This window comes from Cyprinodon tularosa, unplaced genomic scaffold (genome assembly GCF_016077235.1).
Source record: "Cyprinodon tularosa strain WSP-4 unplaced genomic scaffold, ASM1607723v1 ctg38, whole genome shotgun sequence".
In the NCBI taxonomy this organism is placed as follows: Eukaryota; Metazoa; Chordata; class Actinopteri; order Cyprinodontiformes; family Cyprinodontidae; genus Cyprinodon; species Cyprinodon tularosa.
In genome coordinates, this window is record NW_024039096.1 from 2886266 (window position 1) to 2909522 (window position 23257).

A 23257-nucleotide genomic window follows, 5' to 3' on the forward strand; every position below is an offset into this window, starting at 1 on the left:
ACTACAGGGTGTTTGCTGGTTAGCCCCCATTTGTTAATGTCTTTAGTTAGTCTTTATCTGCAGCTGTTTGCCTTGAAGTCATCTTGACTGCATCTTTCCTACTCATTTGAATGTGAACGTCACGCACATCACTATAAAACTAATCGATCTCATTCCCTAGACATCGATTTTGCAAAAATGTAAAGGAATCAATTCTTTTTTTTTTTTTTTACCCAGCCCTAGATCTTAATGTCCACAAATCAAAGAAAGAATATTTAAGGACAAACATTGATTTTAAAAAGGAATTGTAGGGGATCAGCCAGGGATCAGCCAAGTACCCATTAAGGAAAGTGGGAGAATTTTGAATGGCTACTGCTAATGCGGCTCTAGAAATTCAAAACAGTGGAAATCTATGTGAACTTCTTAGCTCTTGAACGCCTTTTCTGCAGCAGGGGTCTCAGCAGATCCAGCCTGGTTGCAGGGTTCAGTAGAGATAGAATGACTGGTCATTACAAGCATGTGTTTTACCATAACACATGTGATTCTGGCAGTAATGCTTTGAAATCTTGTGAAGCTTTTGTTAGATTTGTTAATAGATGTAACATTTTTCTGTTAATGTTTGATTTTGTGTAATATCTGTTTTCACTGTGTAATTTTTATCATGTAAATGAAGGAAGAAAAAGCAAAATTTCCCCCAAAAAATTAGCAGCACATATTAGGGATGTTTTAAACTCTGCAGTTCAATGTGAGACTTTTTGCAGCTTGCCCGCACCACAGCTGCACAGCAGCAGCACCATATTCAGTTTGAGTCCGGCACGAAGACATTCAGTCATCCCAGCCAAAGAAACGCCCGGTCATCTGGTAGAACTTCATGTTGAAGGGTCTGTAGAAGTCCCGTAGCCTCTGCACCACCTCGGGATCAATGTTCGGATGGGTTCTCCCTTTGGTTTTTCCCAGGCAGTGAGGCTTGCTGCTGCCCTCTGCCTTCTTGAGACACGGGAATCCCTTGGTCTGGTTAAAGTAAAAGTGTTTGTCTGTGATGATCCTCTTGAGGCCCAAGAAGTCCTGCACGCGGCCCAGCTCTCCGGCCGGGTCGGTGATCAGACGCTCGCCGCTAACAAAGAGGATCTGGTCCATGGGGAAGTACTGCAGCCAGTTATCCAGGTGCTTGGCGTAGATGCCGATCTGGATGGCGCTCCACGAGGTGTCAATGAGCCCCGTAGTCCTGTTTTTGAAGGTCAGACTCTCAAAGGAGGGAATATCGGGCTTCTTAGACAGAGTCTGCGTGTAGTCTGAGATGGCTCTGGTGACAGGGTCCCTCACTACCACGATCAGTTTGGTGTCCCTGGACATGGCGGATATCCTCGCCGGTGCCTCTCTGGTCACAAAGTAGCTGGGAGTTTTCTCCATGGTGATCTGGCCCTCCAGGGTTTTCGGCATCAGATCCCTAAGAGAAGATAAAGAGGAAATAATATATTTACTTGAACTGCACATTTGACAACAGAATTCTCAGAAGTTTCACTTAAAAAAAAATCAATAAATAAATCACCATAACCAGTTTTTGTCTATTTTCCAATAAAAATCAAGTTTCGCAGCTTGTGGAAGAAGTTATTTAGCCTCGTGAGACCATCCTGATCTCGCGAGCTTTCAAGATTTCACTCGCTAATCAGTCTGGAGACTCTCCGTTAAAGAAAATTTGGAGCCGTTCACCAAACGAACGTCCAATCAGCGTTGGCTTTGAGGCGGGTTGAGGTGTGACGCAACGAGAAGCGCGACAGTTCAGTCCAAAGAACATGGCGGCTTCAGCCGATGAAACTAGCGTTAGCGTGGCTATCGAGCAAGTTTTATCGGAATTACAGAGTATTCTTCACTGAAAGAAGAGCAAAACACTGCTCTGGAGGCTTTTCTCAGAGGAAAAGATGTTTTGGCTCTTCTCCCGACTGGCTTGTGGTTGTGTTTTCGTCGTTGCTCGTTAGTACGTCATATGCTTCGTCGATCTGATTGGTTTATTTGGCCCGTCTATCACCAACATAGACCAATCAGCTAACCAGTATTTTCTCCCCTTCCCAAAATTACTTCAACGGAAGGTTTCCAGATGGATATGCGGAGCAAATCCATCTGGCGGAGTCAGGTTAGAAGTCATTGGCCTGTGCTCAGTAATCTGGTTAAATACTCTTCACTTTAAACACTGATTAATTCAACAATGGTGCTCTAAATGAGCTTAAATGCAATACAATTAAGAAAAAAAACAGCATTTCTAAAGCTTAAGTTATTTAAAGTATTTCTCTATGCACCTGATCTTCACTCTTTTCCTTTTGCCACTTTCCCTCTGTTCAGCGGTCGGTCGTAAGGACAGTGACCTTAAGCAAAGTGAGTAAAAGCATCCCATGAATGATTAACGCACCCCCCCACCCCCCACCATTTAGAGTCTCTGCAGAATACAGCTTTAAAATTCACCCAAGTACAGACTGCAAACGTCAATTATTCATCTGCTTGCCTGGTGTTGCTTGAAGTGAGGACGTGCAGCGGCTAAGTGGCTCGTTCCTGGGGTAAATGTAAAAGTTTGCACACCTGTGAAGAACTGCAGAGACCACAAAGAAGACGGGGGACCTCTCAGAATTCTGCAGCATGCTCTTTGTAGGATCATCCAATAGATAACCCAAGGACAAATTATCAAAGACAGCTTGTGCCTGCCAGTCAGGATGACAGGCGCAGCTCTTTGTTGTTGTTCCGACGCTGCTGTACAATCATGCTCCGTTTAACATACATGGAAGAAAATGAGGCAGAGGCCTCTGAGATGTTTGCTGCGGCTGAGCTTTGCACAAACAAAGACGTTAACTGTCATGATGAATGTGATGCCTGGATCTGGTTAAGGCTCTGCTCAAACAATGTTTGTAATTACATCCACCCCCAGGCTGATGCAAACACACTTCTCTTCATCTGACATGCTCAGCGGGATGGTTTTAAAAAAAATCTTTCCCATCCGACTGGAGTGGGTTAGGATTTAAACTGTAAACTTGAATTCAAGACGAAAAAATTATAATAATCCAAAAGTACAATAAGCTTGTTTCAGCCGTTTTTGTTTCGTCACTTCAGGCACCCAGGCTTCATAAGGTTAAAAAAGTTGCTACTTCAAAATCATAAATATTTTTCGAACATTTGGGTCCTCCTCTTTTAAGAGGCCAGTAGCTCACTATGGTTGCAACAAATACCGTTCCAGTCTAATTATCACAGCCTGTTGGCTAATTATATTTCATTTATGAGTTTTACACCTTTATTTTACTCTATAGTGTTATATACCTTTATGTATTTATCATAACAGTGTCAGATATCCATTTCACAAAGCATGTTAAAAACATACAGAGACTCAATTTCTCAACTCTGAATTGATCTAACATTAAAAACAGCAATTATCAAACCATTGTTGAATAAGAATAGCTTGGAAAAATGAATCCTGCAGAACTACAGGCCCATATCGAAGCTCCACTTCCACTTCATCGGTAAGATTATTGAAAAAGTTGTGTTTAAACAGTAAAATGCCTTCGATAACAATGACCAGTTGCTTTGATGTCTTCCAATCAGGTTCCCATGCTAACCAAAGTACTTAAACTTCCTTCTTTAAGGTGTCCAATCACATCCGTGTAAATTCAGACTGTAGAGGAACCACAGAGCTTGTATCAGTGCAGCGTTTGATAGTGTTGATCACTTGATTCATCAGGGCGTTACTCCTGATAAAATCAAGTTCTGGTACTGTAACGGACTTGTTTAAATCCTACCTGAAGAACAGAGACTTCTATGTATCAGTAGGGAACTTTAAATCAGAGACCAGTAAAATCATATTTGGGATTCCTCAAGGCTCCATTCTTAACCCCCTCCTATTCAATATCTACATGCTACCTTTAGCTTATATTATAGCACAAAACAACAGTTACCATAAATTTGCAGATGACTCACAGCTTTACATCACAATGTCACCAGGTGACCATGAGCCCATCAGACGTTGCTTAGATGCTTAGAACAGATCAATATGTGGATGCGACAAAAACTACAGTTTAATAAAACCAAACTAAGGTAATCATTTTCATACCAAAGAGGAGAGATCCAGAGTTAGCTCACAGCTTCAACTACTACAGCTGGAAACCACTAATTATGGCTGAAATCTTGGGTGTCAGGCCTGAACCTTCAGAGGCACATAAAGGCAGTTAGCAGGTCAGCTTTTTATCACTTGAAGAACATCTCCAGGATTAAAGGACGGATGACCAAACAGGATCTAGAAAAACTCATCCTTGCATTTATCTTTAGTAGAATTCATGATTGCAACAGTGTCTTCATAGGTTTGCTTAAAAGTCTGTCAAGACAGCTGCAACTGATCTAAAATGCTCTGGAAAAAATCGAAATCTAGATACGTTATTTTTTCTTAAAATAAGTGCATTTGTTCTTGAATTAAGGAGGTAAAGGAGACATTTTGCCAATGGAACAAGACAATTCACACTTAAAATAAGAAAACACAATTGCATTGTCTTATTTCAAGTGCATATGTTCTAATTATCGTATTTTAAGAGTAAAAACACTAATTCCAGTGGCAAACTATCTCATTTACCTACTCAAATTAAGAGTAAATACGCTTAATTTAAGATTTGTTTTTACTTATTTCTAGATGGTTTTTCCAGTGCTGCCCATATTCTCACTAGAACAAATTTTGGAATAAATTATATATTGTTGATTGTTAAGTTTTTGATAATTTTTTTCATAAAAAGCTACCTGATTTATTGAAATAAGTGTATTTTATATTTATTTATGTTTTATAATTTGCACCATGACAAAATATATGAAAGAATCGCGGATGATAAAATTGATTTAAATGCTTAAAAAAAAGTTATAGATTGAGTTACATATTTTGGGGATTCTTATTCGTTTATCATTAATGATCCACAGCTTCAAAATGATGCAGCAGTGATGCAATGTGCAGGGAAGGGGCACCTAAGGTGTTATTTCTTTTATAAATTTGCTGAATTTTGCAATGAAAATCATACTAAAAGTGTCACAGGAAACCTAATAAAATATTACAGGATAAAGTTATAAAACAGCTGCTTTAACCAGTCTTGATATGTTGTCAGAAGTGCTAAAGAAAGGACAGCTGTTTTTGAAGTGAAGCATCTTAAAGCCAGAAGTTAATATATCAAAATCCAACCAGTTCTAGTGCCTCAGCATGCTGAGTGAGTCTTCTCTTTAAGGGTCCATTCATGAGGTCAGCAGAAGAGGAACAGGAAGGAAGTGGTCGATACGAGCAATAGCTTTTGCAAGGGTGCAACAATGTCTCGAACATCTTCCTGGAACACTGACCGTCACCCGACCTCCAGGGTCCTCTCAGTATCTGGGACGGGTTTTTACAGCTGTGTAAAGAGCAGCAAGGACAAGGCTCCTTCCCTCTCACATTAGCTCTGCCTCATGGCACCAGCAGTGCACAGCGAGCCAGTATGATGGTGCTTTAAAACAAAAACAAGGTCATCTGGGACCCGAATGGCTACTAAGCTCCAAAGCCAATGATAAAGAGCAGAGAGACTAATTATTGATAAACTGGGACTGGCAGACGCCAGCATGTCTTGAGTTCTTCCTGTTTATATTGTAATCATGCTGATCTGGGAGCAACCTGAGTTCCAAAATATCCTGTTAAAGCATAACTCTGCAACAAAAGAGAACATTATTGTGTAGTAAAAAAGATATGAGTCTGTCCAAAAGGATGCATCCATATTTAATGGTTTGTGTCCAGCTTGCCCTGTGGTTGATGCTCTCTCATCAGTGGTGTGGAGCTGGGAAACTCTGGAGGGATTCTCAGGATCAGGAGGTATGTGGTATGTTGTGATCAAGACAACATGAGAGCAGCCTTGTTTGGACGTCCAAGTTTGAAAGTCGTAAACTACTCATGTATTCAGCTTGATGTAAGTTTAATAGATTTGGGAAAAGCTGTGCAGTTGTGCGGAACAGTCATGGGGAAAAAATCTACTGATGGATTACTTGCAGCCTTCAAGAGAGTGCCGTTAAAAAGTATCACATCCCTAAAATCCTCTTTCCAATTTGTTACAATTAGTAACATGTCAAAAGACAAGAATCTGAGGAAAAGTGAGTAGAAAGCCATTATGGAAAGAAATTCATAAGGAAATCCCATTTGCAGTTTGTCAGACAACACATAATAAGGCTAGGGCGGAACAATGCAGCCAAAAATTGAAAACTGTAAAGCTTTTCAACCAAAATTGTGATTTGATTTTGCTTTTCCTTTGTACCAACAACCATAAAGTAGATGATTCACTCCTGGTTTCATTGTTCTCATGACATTAGCTGCATTTCAATTACTACGGTGCTCAACTATGTCAAAATTTCCTGCTAAAATTGAAGATGTAAAGCTTTGCAATTGATGTGTTTCCATTAAATAATTAAATCACATGTGAATACGCTTAGTCATGCATTAACCTTTGGCAACATGGCAGCAGGGCGACCTAACACATGAGATTTATCTATATCTCAGACATGCCTCTACTATCTCATCTAATGACTATTTCAGTTATGCAGAATATGATCTGTTCCGCCATCATCTGCTGCGGCAGCAACATCGGAGCAAATAACTTAAAAAAGCTGATAAAGACCTTTCACAAAGAGGAATTCTTCATAAAATAAAAAAGGTTAAGTCCCCGTCCATACGAAGTCAAAACGAACACGAAACGCTAATATTTTCCAGAACGTTTGTCTTAAAGACGGAGACGTAAAATAAATGTGATCGACCACACGAATGCATGAAAACGCTGCAAAATGTTTGCCAGGCCTGTAAGTGGCACTGTGGTGCCAAAGCAAAAATAGGCGAAAACAGGCAACAAAATGTTGGGCATGCTCAGGAAAATGGCCCTGCGGGTCCATTTTCGTGGTTCAGTCAAATTTAGGTGCTGAACTATGTCGTCGATATTGCTCTGTTCTTCCTGGAGATATTCCAGAAGAAGAAGATTCTGTTGTAAGCCCGACAGCAGGCTGAGTAGCATGAGCAGCAACTAAGGTTGTCACGATACTAAACTTTTCAACTCGATACCGATACTAAGTAAAATATTCGATACTCGATACCCTTTTCGATACCACAAGCATAGAAACAAAGACTCTAAAATTCAACAGAAATATTTTCATTACTAAAAAAAAATACAAGAAATAAATAAAAAAAACAATAAGAATAATATTTGAGGTTGTATGCTGTGCACAATATTAAGCAAGCTTGATACAAAAAAAAATTTAAATTAAGTGCTCCTTCCTTGACTATGTTTTGCGGACATAACAATGACACTAGCCAAACCTGTTACACAAACATAATTCTCAGCAGCTGCACCTGTTACAAAAGAAGTCTAAAACTGAAAAATGCACAGAATTATTCAATCACAGTGTTCAGAAAGTGCATTTTCCACTATTCTGCACTTTCGATGGCTGTATCGATACTTTTGAAAATGAGTATTGTATCCGGATACGTTTCAGTAGATACTTTTTTGAGTATCGATACTTTTGACAACCCTAGCAGCAACCATTCAACACAGTACGGCGCCATTGTTGTTGTGATACTGTGTCGCGCATGCGTGTTTAGAGGTGGCGCTATGACGCATGCGTGTAAAAAAAAAAAATGTGGTCAGAGCTTAAAGATGGAACCGCGAAAACGGCGTTTCAAAATCTTCCCACTCTGAAGGCTTAATAAAAAAAGATCGTTTACAGACCCCCGAAACGCCGGCTTCGTATGGATGAGAGGCTGGTTTGGTGAAAAATTTGTGAATTTAGGCCAGGGTTTGACTTCGTGTGGACGGGGCCTAAAACGATTCCTAAAAATCTTCTTAATTAGATTGTTTAAAAGGCCTCTCTTACAGAGAAGTGATTCTTCCTACAACTCACTGAACTTTTCCCTTTAGGATTAATATAGCAATTCTGAATTGAATTAAAGTAGTAATGTTGCAGCATGTCTTCTAAAAAAAATCCCTATATTTAATATATATTAGGGATGGAACGGTTTATGAAAACCGTCTGAACCGTTCGGTTCGACCGTCTCGGTTCGGTTCGCGTGTGTTGCGTTCGGTTCATGCGCTGCTCCTTTTTCTCATAGGCGAAGCGTTTACACTCCAGAGCAGAAGATGGCGGTACTGCGACCAAAGCCAACCGCCACTAGTAAACAAGAAGAAGAAGAAGCGAAGCAGCGTAGCCGGGTGTAGCAGAAAAAAATCAGTTGTTGTGGAGAATTGTGTGGGTATGGCGAGTGGGAAAGAACAGGAGTTGGAAGACGCGCCAGCAGCACTTTATAGGTCTGCTGTATGGGACCACTTTGCATTTAGAGTGACCTACGATTACGGCGAAAAAAAGTAGTGGATAAAAGTGCAACAGTGTGCAAGCATTGTGCAACACGCGTTTTGCACTAAATGATGTCATTTTTTATGGATGTGGACCATCTCCCCCAGCCTGTTTCTTATACTATTAATTAATCGTATCCACTGTGCTAAATGGAGAAATTCTAAACCCTTCTTTCATTGGTTTATGAATGACTTTAAAATCTATTTTTCTTCTCTTAAGAAGATAAAAAAATGACAAATATGCCAAAAAATTGAGACTTGATTTCTCCAAACATCTGCTATTTTAAGTGTATTCACCTGTTTGTTTTTATTATTTCTATGGCTCTGTCTTTTATTGTAATTGATCTTTATCTGTTCATGTTCACCTTTGCTGTCCTCTCTGAGAGTATTTTTTCATGTAAATGTTTGTTGACTTAATAAAAAAACAAAACAAAAAAAAGCATTGTGCAACACGTGTTATACTATACAAGACATAATAGATTTTCCTAACAATCAACTTATACCGAACCGAACCGAAAACCATGAACCGAACCGAACCGTGGATTTTGTGAACCGTTCCACCCCTAATATATATATATATATATATAAAAGATTGCATCTGTGCATGTACAACGATCAGAGATGGCAAAAGTACTCACTTTCCGTACTTGAGTAAAAGTACAGATACTTGTGTTAAAAAATACTCTGGTAAAAGTGGAAGTACTGATTAAACTTCTTTACTCAAGTAAAAGTAACAAAGTACAGGCTTGTAAATTTACTTAAAGTATAAAAGTAAAAGTAGAAACCACTTTTTTCATGCCGTTGCCTACATTTTAAATGGATGTCTGCCAATAGGACTAGATCTCTGTTGTGTTCATTTTAAATCATCTCGTCGTCCATACTACTATGCTAACGCCACCGCCACCAAGCTGCAATGATTTGCCGCCAATGAATACCGCCGAATCTGTCGATTCATCTTGTAGTGGTGCGTCGAATGCAACGTAGATTCCCATCCAATTAGACTGAATTTGGTATTGATGACGTGAAAAATAATAACGGTAACTCCATTGAAATGATTCAAAACTAAAGTAACGAGCCAATTTTTTAAAATGTGAGGAGTAGAAAGTACAGATATTTGTGTAAAAATGTAAGGAGTAGAAGTAAAATGTCGCCATAAAAATAAGTAGTAAAGTAAAGTAAAAATATCAGTAACGATGTATTTGTACTTTGTTACTTCCCATCTCTGACAACGATTCCGTTGCACACTATCAAGGAGGAGCAATGAACACTTGTGTTTTATTGTTTTTTTTCTAAGTGAATTTAACTCGAGTTTTTCTTTCCAATGCAAGGCAGCAGCAGCCAGCAGCTCTTTCTAAAGAAAAGCAGGGCTATTAGTACTGTAGATGATGTAACGGATGACAAAATGTCCAAGCGCCCAAAATTTACTGCAGCTCCCAAGTCTGCTTTTGATGTCTTTACAGCGCTGCTAAAATACAACTCCCAAAGCCAGCTGACGCAGGAAACATAGGCAGCAGGGTTCGTCCAAATCCCTGAAATGAAACGGAGGAGTTTTTGCTTTGAATCAGGGTCGCTGCTTTGGCCATAAGTGCTACAGTAAAAAAAACAACAACAACAAATATTAAGTAATTATTCGTGAACATGACAGAACATTACAAACTATAATTTGCATTTTTCCTCCTATGATGCTGAGGCCTTCTACATGATCTCTGTTCCTTATTACCAAAATAACATCAGGCACTACGTCACTCAATGCACCCTTTGTAAGTTGGTCTATAAAGTAACCACCTTGAAATAAAGGCTCTGATGCATCATTGCTTTTCACAGCGATTACGTTTTCTTGCAAAACGAACTCCCTCTGCAGCCATGTACTCATGTGACTCATCAGGGACGTGGCTAGACCTATTTTAGGGTGGCTGAAGTCATCCCTTCGTTGGTATTAGCCACCCCATAATTATTTTGCGATTTTTATTGTTATTTTTTTATTTATTGATTTTTTTTCCCATATAACCCCAAACAATTGCAGTAAAGCACTGAAAACGAGCCACCAAGAAGGCAAGTTAATCTGAAGATAAGTTCCTGTTAGTTTATTTACAAACACAATTATTTATACAATTATTAATATCGTTAGGATATTCATTTCCTTCATTGGCTCCGCGTCCAGCGTCACGTCACGTGGTACACGGCCATCAACTGGACCATAGCAGCTGTGCAGTGCAGCAACAGCGCGCCCTTTGAATCTCCACACAGTCATCGAGCTTGATTAGGAAAGTTATGGTTGCGTGCAGATACATACGGTGAGTTTGCCATTTGATGTCAGCGGTTTACATTTTCTTCACTTTACCTGGAGTGAGGAAAGAGACAATATAGGCCTAATAGCTTGTCTGATTCAGTAGGAATTACGTTACCATGGTGAACAAAGTCAGTGGTGTGGGAAAACACGATGTTGTTGTAGCCTACTAGCATAGTAGCATCATTATAATAGTTTTGTCACAGGAGCAGTGATGGGCAGTAGCGCCGCTACATGTAGCGAAGCTATTAGTTTAACTACATTTTCAAGTAGCTTGACCGTAGCGTCGCTGCTTTATTTATCAAGTAACTTTCCTGTAGGGACGTTATTGTTTTGATCAAGTAGCGACGTAGCGTCCACAAACGCTACAAAATCCAGGGCAAAACTAAGAAATGAAACCAGGTTTTCTATTTCTAAACAACAATCAGCCACAAAACTACTGTAAATAGCAGTTTCAGCTGACGCTTTATAAGTGGCGTAGTAGCACAGGCACACTCCGTAGGGTTAAACAAGCGCACCTTTTCCGAGGCTGTCGTTCTATTGGCTGGAAAGGTTGCTAGGCAACGATCCAACTGCAGTCTGAGAGAGCAAAACAAATCCGCAAGCAGAGCGTAACTGAGACCCGTGCAGAGCGGAGATGGAGGCAAGCGAGAGGAAAAAATATCTGTGATAATATAGAAAATATCTGTTTAAATCTGAGAGAAGAAACAAAGATTTTTGAGAGAAGAGAAAATATTTGAGAGAGAGCGCATGTTTTGAGTGTGAGCATTATAAGTTTTGAGTGCAAGAAGATGAAATTCTTTTCTCTAATTGAAGTTATGTGCTCTTGCATTATGGCAGGATAATTCTCCCATATCTATGTGCCACCAGTCTGATAGGGCGACACTGTGTGATATGGTAGTGCTTCCTTGGGTTGACTATAGTTCTAAGTTGTACGTTTCATATACTGTTGATTTTGTGTTTTCATTAATACATTGTACTTAAAAATACTTCCTTTATTTGCATTAAAACTTTGTCAGACTGATGTGAAAAAGTCTCAAGGATATCCTTCTTTGCAATGATGCTATTGCCTATTGCCTACTGTCCATTTATGCAACTTGTATTTTGTGGTTAAACTTTAGATTAAGCAGAAATCTATCAAAGATAATGCTGCATTTATTGTTAAGTTCCTCACATATATGTGTTTCTCTCTGTGCCAGGTGTAGAGAAAGACATGCCAAAGTCCAGGTCACACACACACACCAAGCACACACACAGAAACAGGGTTATTGCAAAGCAGACAGGGGTTCCTGACAGGTTGTGGGTGCAGGGGAGATGGGGAAAGATGAATGGCCAGGTTAAGGGTTTATGAAGATGTTGGGAGTCTGTTGGTTAGACAACTGTCTTCTGTAGAAGGTTTCCATTATGATGAGTGGCGAACCACTTGCCTTCTTCCATTTATGCAGTAATGCATGGCACCTACCATTTACTCTTTGTAATTTAGCACATTTTAACTGGTGTAGTTTAGTTGGTGAAGTAGCATTAGTGAGGGAAGTGTTTCCCAGGTATGTTGCTCTTAAAATAATGAATTCATAGACAGCGCCTTAGAAAGTGCACTGAAAAAATTTCTTAGGTAAATATCTTACCTAGGGGCTAAGCCACCCATGTCTCTCAAACCTAGTGACGGCCCTGTGACTCATGTCTCACCACAGCAGAACAAAACAGTGCATGATGACATTTTTTAAACTGGAACTCATGTGCGTGCATAAAGAGGCAATATTTAATGAATTAGCACCGAGTAGAATAGAATCGGCTCAAACTGGGCTCCTTTCCTGTCGGTTTTGACCTTTTAGCGAACGGTTTGGACCTTAGCCAACGTCTGTCAAGTGAAAGAGTTTTAACAACATAGAGGCAAGCGGGCATGAGGGCTGACCGCTTCTCCCCCCACCGACCTTTACTTCATTTTTCTTCTTCCAGCGGGGAGCCCTGGCAGGCATAAAAACACTCCCACGGCGTGGCCCTGCCATCGCCACCAGATAATAATCTTGTAATTGGCTCAATATTTCTGCTGGTTTTTTTGGGGGAGACGGAAAGCTCCGGCACCATACGCGCCGGCTCGGACTTGCCAGATATTTTCCAGGTCAGCGGATGCAAGCGGAGGTCAACGGGGAAAGGAGGAGGAGGAAGTAGGGGGGTGATTTAGAGTAATGACCAATGTACGGTAGTGGGGGGAAACCCACTCCTTTCAGCTTGGAGCCCTGGAGCTTTCTCAACCAGGCGTGAAAACACGGTACTTCTCCTGCTGTGGGGGCTGTAAACACTTCTTAGACTTCATATTTAGTTTTTTTTTTCTTTTTTTGGCACAGTTAAATGCTTCAGATCCCCTAAATCTTATCAAACCAGAGAAAAAAAGTCACTATTTCATTCACTAGGGCAAAAAAGAAACCAGACTGGCCCCTTTGTGAATAAATTTCCCCCTAAACCTAATAGCAGGTTGTGTCATCCCAGAGCCCATGACTACCGTGTAACAGCAGCAATAATTCATTCACATCACTTGTTTCATGTCAGCAGCACTGCAGGTTTTTAATGCCTGAATGCCTGTATAAAAACTAGGGATGCACGATATTGGGATTTTGGCCGATATCCGATATTTTAAAACTCATGTAGCCGATAACCGATATCAATACCGATGTTAAAGCTGGACAAAAATAAGTAGTCATTGAAAATAGCAGTTTTGTTATCCATTTCTGACACTTTGAAAAATAATATACTCAAATATATTTTCATATGCTGATATCAAATAGATTTTTAAAAACGCGGTATCGATCTATTTTACTTTCAAAATCTCGTGAAATTTCATCATTCTGTTACAAACTCTCGTGATATTTTGCAAATTCTTGTGAGATTTTGTTAGTAAAATAGATCGATACCGCGTCAATATATCAACATATAAAAATATTTTCGGGGGATTTCGTAGCATAACGATGACATTAGGGCTGCAACAACAAATCGATAAAATCGATAAAAATCGACTTTTAAAAGCGTTGGCAACGAATTTCATCATCGATTAGTTGTGTCTCGCGATTATTGCGTCATCCGCCGCGCCGTCATCACTGCCTCTTGACTGAAAGAGGAAGAAAAAAAAATACGGCAGAGCGAGTCAGCGCCGCAGGTGCAGTGTTGCCAACTCAGCGACTTTTCAGACCCCTCCAGCGACTATTTTTCAAAAAAGCGACTAGCGACAAATCTGGCGACTTTTTTCGGTGTCACTGGCGGCTTTTGGAGACTCTTACGTGAAAGCATGCATGTTCCTACTCTGCCGTGGGGCGCCTCCCCCACCCCAACCGCGTTTTCCCGCAGGAGTCCCTCTCAGTCAGAGCCTCAGCGTCCAGACTGCAAATGAAGCGCGCATGCACCGGGATTGACGGCGCAAATTGATCACAATAATTAAAATAGCCTGCGCTTTGTAAAGCGAAAAAAGTGATAACATGCAACTTTTTTCAAAACAAATGAACATGGCACGGAACCACCATGTTTGTTTGGTTTTAAAGTGGGGAAACGTAACGTTAGTTTCTCAGGTAGCTCATCTGATGCTTTCCTTACCGTGTTAGTAGGTTACAGACAGTGATAAGGTTGGCTACTTATTTTACTTTTAATTTCATTTGAATTAGCTTAAGCAGCGTTTACATTTACTTTATAAATAAATTAACTTGCAAATTATGAGGGCAAGACTTTTAAAGTTTAAATCTTCTGGCAAAGATAAAGTAAAGATGATCCTGCAATTTATAGAAGTAAAGCAGAATAAAATCCAGCAAGATCAGTAATATGTCAATTAATTATATGCCACATTCCCATGTAAATATCTGTCTTTGGAGGATGTGTTTTTTAGCACCCCTAGTTCTCTCATTTTATTCCAAATACAATTTATAATTTGAATCACAGGGCTATTTTTATCTCTATGGTTCAGTATTTTCTCAAGTAGCAACTTTAACTGCTGTACTTTCCTGTCTTAAAAGGCAGAACTCTTCTAGTCTAAAAAAAACTCATTTGTTGAAATGGGGGGCCTATTGTTTGAACCCCTTAGAGGCTTTTAAAAACAAAAATGTCTTTTTTTGCGCTTTATGAAACAAAGTACCCTATATTTTGTGGATGTACAGCTACATTTCTCATGTAAGTTTGCGTAGTTTTAACACAAACATTTATTTTTCATATTGCACCAGTACAGTTAATGAGCAACCTGTACTTGTGTGCTTGTTTGTTCTGTCTAAAATGTTTATTTTGGAATAAAGAGGTTAATATAAAAAATATTTTTTGTCCGATTCATCGATTAATCGAAAAAATAATCGTCCGATTCATCGATTTTTAAAATAATCGTTAGTTGCAGCCCTAGATGACATATAGCAATATTTCATTAGTAAAAGAGATTGATATGGTGTTTTTAAATGGCAATATATCAGCATATGAAGATATTGGGATATTTTAATGTATCATCATTTTTTCCCTCGTCTTTAGAAGTTTTTAAGTCTGTAAAAAAAAGTTTTTGAGGAAGAAGAAGTAGTATTTTTAAATTTTTTTTTTTAGACTTTAGAAACTCAGAAGCTGATCAAATATCGGGTTAAATATCGGTTAAATATCGGTTTTAAGGCCGATACAGGCCGATACCGATAGGGGGCCGATTATATCGTGCATACCTAATAAAAACATGTACGTAACTCCAATGCAGTCAGAATTAAGTCCTTACTTTTTCCAACCTACTTCAAAACTTTTTGGTAGACGGTCAGAGGTGGAGACGCCGATCAAGCATTCCGATTCATTCATTTCTATTCGTCTGATATCATACACAGCAATACAATTACAACAATCTAAAGACTGTAACTTAGTGATTGCAACGCTGATTACGCTTTTGTGCAAAGCAGCTAGTGAGAGTTTATATCTATGTTCGTTTTTTACCTTTTTACAACAATATTTAGGTTATACAAAATACCTTTTGGTGTGCTGTTAGGTTATGCAACGTAATGTTGTTTTCATCAGGGTTGGTTTGACTGTCTGTCTCTTTTTGATAAAGAAAAGTTCTGGACGGATTTTACTGGAATTTTAAGAGAAGGTGCATATTGTGACTGAAAAGAAATGATTCGATTTGGGTGGATCCAAGATTTCTTGTTTAAGATTCTGTGAATACAGATTCTAACTTGAGGTGCAATTAACAAAAAAGAAAAAAGAACCTGCGCAACACAAGTAAAAACTCTAAAACAACCTCTTTATAATCCCCTTTAGCACAGCATCGCTGCCAATATCAGTTAAAGGCTAAACTGTATCTGACCAAACTGGGATTATAAGTAGAGTTGAAACAAGACATTTGGTTGTGAAATTATAAAAAAGACTTTAAAAATGATGTAGCATAAATAGTTGGAGTATAGGAAAGCATGGAAAAAAATCTGTTTAGTGAATGGTATTCACTTTGAACAACTTCCTATCAATTTTAAACAGTCTGGATATTCTTAACCGTCTTTATCATAGATTGTGAGGTTATGTGTAAAACTATATATCTAAAAAATAAAATCACTACTGATTAGAATCTCATTACATGCTGGTGCAAAGCTTAGCTTGATTTTAACAACATCCTCAACTTAAAAAATATATCTTTGATCACTCAAGCACAACATTTCTGAAAAATTAGTCTTGAAAAATTATTTATTAGGCTCCAACAGAAATAAAACATTGCTTGTGGGAAATGTAGGGAGTTGAGAAGAAATCTGTAGATAAGAGATTTAAGTGGGAGGACATGGTGAACTGTTTTCCTCTAAGAAATGGAAACCAAGATGAACACAGAGGACGCTTTCAGATAGGAAAGTTGAAGAGAATCAAGAAAAATTGCCTCTTTTTAACTACAGGAAATGTATTTTCAGACTGATGAGTTTTTATGTTTCAAATTAGGATAAAAAAAGAAATTACTTGGTTTTATTGAGGCGTTCTGATTGAGGACAGAGCAGGAAATTAAACTGAAAAAAAAAATAAAAAAAAACAATGACAAAAAACCCCCCAAAAAACCCTGTATTAATCATTTCTCAGCGTTATTGAAAGATAAAACTGCTAAAATATTCCTTCCTATGTTGAGAAAAAGATTTAGAGCAAGGAAAAGATTTTTTTTTTCTAACATTTATGATTAAAAGTAAAAAAAATGTCATCCTATTACAATTGAATTCACTTTCAGTAATGGTCCACTTGGAGAGTTTCAATTTAGTTTTTATATACAGTTAAATCACTTGAAGATAATAATAGCCTAACAGGAGTTATTACTTGGCATTGTGCATTTGTTGATGTAATGATATTCTTTAATGCGCTGTGATAAAACATTATGTTAAACCCTATAAGGTTAGAAAGATTCCTTTCCATTGAGCTTTGAGGTTTCCGTCTTCTTTTCTTTTTTCCTTCTATGGAGGAGCCGCTATGTTATTTCATAAAACATTTATAGTTAGCTTTGCTGTGTTCTTATAAATTTGTCAGCAGTATTTTTACAGAAGCAGTCTGCTTTTTTTTAAAGTGCCCTCCAGTATATTGCATAAGGGGGGGAAAGAAACCTTTATCTTTCCAGCAACGTGTTGAATTATTCACTCTTCTAGTGTGGAAGAGTGATTGAAGGATACAGAGTGCTAGGAGGGACAAGTTGAAGTCAGTTTGAAGTCTTGATTTAAAGGTATAGTGGAGGATTTTCGCGAATTTTTGAAAAGACCCGCCCTTTTCACATTTTAGAGAAAATGCACAACCCTGTTCTGAAAAGAGACGCCTATTAAGCGAGCCCATTTCTGCTCGTGCACGCTCTGTTTTCTCTCTTTTGAGGCAGGGGTTGACGTTAAGGATTTTTACCACTTTTTTAAGGGCAAGTGGCTTTCACATTTCAATAGCCCAGAAACAATTTTTACTTGCCCAGTAAGTTTGATAAATATAGTTCCTAATATTAATTTTTGTATATATATCAATGAAACATGTTTGTTTCTTAAATGTTTTTTGTAATTCAGTAAGTTTCCAGGTTCCTGGTGTGTATATGCATGCGTCAGATAATGAACTCAAGCCTACATTACCGTGTTAACATGCTTTTCAATCCTTCCTGCACGTTCTTTTCAAACTAAACTTTGCTTTAAACTGTTGTGTGCTTGGAAAAATATAAATTGTAATGTTAAAAATCTAAAAAAAAAACTTGACAGGTTAAAAACTTACACTACTACTACTCACCAATTTAACATGTTTAGCTCTATAACATTTAAATGCACCACTCCAATGTCTAAGAGAAAAAAAAATGAATGAAAGTTTTTTAATGTATGACCGCTGTACAGAAGACTGCCATACAATTATTATTATTTTCCTAATCCCTGACTGATCATTTTTAATCTTGCGTGTATTATAGTATAGATTAAATTCCTCATCCAGCTGCTGCTCTGCAGAATTCTCTCCCAAAGAGCTGAATGACGCCATCTAGGGGAAAGTAACGTGCCTTTTTAAATCACGCGAGAATGTGTACAAAACAACAAAAATGGCGCCGGCAACGCTTGTAAGTCGCTTTCACCGAATGTCGGTGATTTTAAAGTAATTCTGAGTGATACTTTTTTTTTTTGCGATCATTGCACTTGCCCGGCGGGCAAATGCAATGAAATTTGTACTCTCCCGACAATAAAAAATACTTGCCCCGGGCGATCGAGCAATGGTTAACATCGAGCCCTGTGAGGCCTCTCTTTTCTTCTCATACACTTCGTAGACACTTTTTCTCTTAGTAACCTCGGCCATTTTCAAAGAATTGCGGTGAGAAAGGTTAGCTTCCATGGCTGGCTGAAACTGTAGCTCGCCGCACGTATACGCCTGAAAGTGCGCATGCGCAGAAAAAAATAAGCTAATCGGGGACGAGCACGTAGGATGGCCTTACGTAAACATATCACCAGATTGATTAGCAATTAGGAGGACCACTTCTTTAGATGACCCACTCACTCACCTGTGGCGACTCTGACATGGTGGGAAAAGTGCAAATCTTCTTTTGGAAAGTAAGCTTGTATGAAAACAGCAAACAGTACCTTCTAAACAGAGGAGCATGTTGCATGTGCAACTTTGTTTTAAGGTGGAGAGGGTGGGTCTTTTTAAAAATCGCGAAAATCCTCCACTATACCTTTAAGTGAGCTGAATATTCTTTTTTTTAATTAATTAATTTAGTTTTTTATTTATTCATTTAAGGCAGTTACATGCATTGAAGCATACAAGTAAATTGCCAGTTCTGTCAGGACTCCTATTTTTGTGTCTGTATTTCTATGTTTGTCTCCCTTCCTCCACCAGGAGGCGCCTGGTTCTGATCACACACCTGCTGATGGTTTCCTTGTTAAATGGAGTGTTCCTAAGCTGCTGACTACCACTACTTCGACGCCAGAGTGTTTGCCAGTTTTGGGTACTCTAGTCAACTTTCCCCAAGAGATCGTTTGAGCTTCGCACTGAGAAAGGGTTTATTCTCCACTACGACCCGTTCAAGTACCGCAGGAAATCTGAGTGGCAGTCAGTTTCTCCGTTCATCAACTAACAACCGCATTCTGGGTAAACCCTGTTCCGCCCTCCACCGAATCAGACAAACACTGGAACTACAGCATACAGACTGGAGTCAAGGATTCAACAACTTCTCTGGAAACGTAAGTCGGCAACCAAATCCTCTACTCCAAGTTCACGAGTCAAATTCCCCACTGGGCCTGAACTAACCCCTGTGTCTTCCCCTCACCTTTCAGTTCTGGTTGAGGATTGTTCAGAGCAACACTTCTCCTTCTGTTTTACCTCTTAAATTAAACCCATTAAACCTTTTCCCTGGTCTCCCTGTTCAGTTTTCTGCATTTGGGTCTGAACCTTTGTAAAATGATGACAAGTTAATCAATTTAAACTTTTTAGTCATATTATAAATAGAAACAAAAAAACAGGCCTGACAAGGAGTTGGAAGAAGAAAAGTTATTAAATCCCATAAATAGTTTTGTTACCCAAGCTGTTAATTAATTGCATTGTATTTTTTTGTTTTCAAGCACACCAGCAATGTTAAATTCCAAAAAATATTAATACTTTACACTATATAAACATTAGTAGAGAGACATATGGACAAATACCAGCAATGCTAAGTACTACAAGCACACATTAACATTAACTATTTCACATTTAAGACCTTTTTTCATGGTTTCTCCTCTAAATGATACATTTTAGCCCACTAGTGTAAGTATCCATCAGAAGAGTACCCCAAATGTTTGCTGCATGGCATATATAATGCCACTAAACATTGAAATGTAAATAAAATAAAAATAAAAAGTTCCAGAAATGAATAATCACTAAAGTTATTTAATAGCCCAATTAGTAATTGACTGATAAAAAGGAAGCAAAGCATCTATAAACCCAGAAATGTGGATTAATTCAGCATTAAGCTAAAAAGCTCTAAAAGTTCAGCAGTAGTATAAACCTGAAGCAGCTCTGTGTAACATGGACTGTCATCACATCGGTGGTAGAAGGCTTTTCTCAGAAAGCGCTGGTATTACTTTTTCATATTTCTCTGACCCACTTCAGAGCTACAAGCAGCTCGAGACAGAGCCTGTGGAAATGACAATTCAGTGGGATTGCTTTGGATAAAAGCTCTCTGCTATTTCTTCATTCTGCCAAGTCAGTTTTTTCGGAACTCAGCAGCTTATAAGAGATAAGACACCTAAACTTGGCTTTAATGCCAAAGCTAATTTTCCAGGTATTGTGGTTTGGAATGTTCTCTTTAACACTAAAGGTGGCTTCATTAGAAAGCCTGTAGCTCTTCTTATCATTTTCTTTGGCTTTCAGCGTTGAAACAATCTGCAAAATGAACTCAAATGGGACCTATTTCAATGGGTATTTAAATTCTTTATTTAAGCCTAATATGAATGGGAAATTTTAAAGCTCTGTGTCAAATTTCTGTGAATTTGTTCAGTGCCAAATGGAAGGCTTTACGGGGTCGACTGCGATAATAAAGCTAGACAAAAGGGTGGGGCTTTGTCTCTTGGACCATTGCAACAGTGTTTTTTCAACAGGTAAAACTTTAAATATAAAACATTTGTCTTTTTAAATGTGACACACAGTGAAGGAATCTGCTGTGAGCCACATTTATCTTTCTACCCAAATCTCGTCTTAGCACCACTGCTGCAGCTGCAGCAGCTCCTGTTGAAAGACAAAGAAAATGGGGGATTATATGGGCGATATAACAGAAAAAACTTATAACTTTAGTCAAGTTTTTGCATCACTCAGACAATCTGTTGATGTTGTTTTTTTTAAAGGATCAGAAACAGCGGATGAAACCATCCTGGACATTCAGGTGACAGCTTACTCACACTTTACAACTACACAGTTTCTCATTACGTTTAGCAGAAGCTCCTCTTTAATTAGGAAGAATCTCCAGGAGAAAAGTCCTGCTCAGTATAACTCTTTCCAGATGTAGCTTATTAAAGAGCTTTATGAAACAAAATGTTATGGTTTCGTTATTTTTTAACCAGACATGAAGCATAAGCAGTCTGGAGATCATTTCTTATATAAACAGACACTGAAAGAAGACCAGAATAAACTTTTGAGTTCAGTTGTTCAATTATTATAGTTAAATCCAATCTTGAAAAGTGAACTAAAAGTGTGTTGTATTAACAGAGAAGTCCGGTCAGCAAGGAATAACTAATCGAATCATATCTATACCCAAAACGAATACGCTTGCGGTGAAAAAAAATTACAATTTTCGTCGCAATCACTGAGTCTAGGAGCGGCCATTTTTGCTCAAATATAGTAACACCTCACTCTTGCCATCTTCCAGCAGTGATGTCACGGTGCGGTAAGCCTAGCGCCATTCTCCTTGGGAACTACTAGACACATCTGCAATCAACAACAATTATTGAAGATTTCCAGAGGACTTCACCATTGAAATTCACCAGAGCTATAGTTAAACTGACAATGCCCACGTGCATGGCAGCTGGATGTTGGAATACATCGGGGAGAAGTGAAAAAAAAAGAGTTATTCCACCTTTCTGATTCCTGATCCTCCACGGACGGGTTGGTCGTTGGATCGCCAACTTGAAGAGGGAGGATTTGCCATCGAACTTCTGGCCAGAGAAAAAACACGTAATATGTAGCCAACATTTGGAAGAAGAATGTTTTCAAGATGACTTGGATAGTAGCGCTTTTGACAAACACCAGATACAGCACTGGGACTTGATCAACAGCCGATACCGCACTGTGACGTCACAAACCAGTAGGTGGCAGTAGTGTTCTTTGACACAGCCGTTTAACGCGGAGAAAATCCTGCTATTCGTGCAACTTCTGAAAGGCCGTTTAGTAAAAACTATGTCTACCAGACAGGAGATCTCCTAATTACATGAAATCCAGAAAGTAGGGGGTCCAAACAAGCGCTACTAGAACCACGGAGTCCTTTTGCTGTGAGGCGCAGCACCATATCTGTAGTTGAGGCAATAAAAGTGGAAGACTGACTCATCCCAAACAACATGGATACCAAAATAACTAAATGATCAATAATTGTCTGATGAACAGCACTCACTTTTTTATCTATAAATGTCATTTTGATGGGAAAAATATCGTAATATATAGTGATATTGCAATATGTAGATAATATCGTATTACAACACCCATGCCAATACTCAAAACTATACAATATATTTTGACGGAAAAATCTTTTATGTACTTCTTGGATTTGCATTGTGGTTTAGAAAGAACACATTAGAGTTGCTCTAAATTTGCTAAAAGACAATTTTGGCCTAATTCCAATATCTTCCAGATAAACTTCAGTTCTCAAACATAAAATCCACGCTGAATGGTGAAACCATTGCACCATTTTACTAATTACGGTTTTCAATCATTTTCATTTTCATCTGTATATAGTAGCTTATTAATTTTTTTCTAGTTTTACAAGTTTAGTCAAGAGTTTTTAACAGAAATGCTGTTTATACATATATATATATATAAGTGCAAGGCTGCACTTTTAAAAAGATTCAATTGTCCAGAGAGCTGCTTCAAACTAAATTTCTTTTTGTTTTACACTTGTGTAAACAAAATGACAAATAAAATCTAAGTCTAAGAAATATGTTTGACTTGGAGTCGAATTTTTATTAATAAATTATTATATTTGGAATGAGACTCAGTCTTACCAGCGTTTAATTGGACCACACTGTTAATCGGCATATTTTCTAACTACTGTGGATTATAAATACTAATTTTCATGTCAAATGTTCTGCTCTGTTCAACACTATGATTGCAGATTTTTCTAAATGAATACATCAATTGTTATTATAACTAGGGCTGAAATAATTCATCAGATTAATCGTAATTAATCCATAACTGAAATAATCAGCAATTAATTTAGTAAGTCATTAATCGTTAACTGGAGTATAGAGACTATAAAATATGCCTTATGCCAACAGGGAAATAATTACAGCAAGATTATAAAAAATATATTAACATTTTGCATTTAAGATAAAAAAACAAAAAAAACAAAAAAAAACATTTGTTTGTGAATATGCTGTATCCAGAACTCCTCAAGAGGAAAAGTTTGAGTTTCACCTGGTTTAATTTCTTAAAAAGTCTTCCTTAAAGAATTTTTGGCTATCCGATTATTTATTGATTAGTCGAATAAAAT

The 23257-nt window shown here is 38.2% G+C and overlaps 1 protein-coding gene across 1 annotated transcript in view; it reads right to left on the reverse strand.

The window, feature by feature from the left end:
- Positions 1-307: 307 nt before the first annotated feature.
- LOC119791037 (heparan sulfate glucosamine 3-O-sulfotransferase 3A1-like) overlaps positions 308-23257 on the reverse strand; it is a 65632-nt gene continuing 42682 nt past the window's right edge. The window contains exon 2 of the mRNA XM_038296872.1: positions 308-1426. Coding sequence (XP_038152800.1) covers positions 805-1426 — 622 coding nt within the window. The 3' untranslated portion in view covers positions 308-804. The remainder of the gene's footprint in view (positions 1427-23257) is intronic.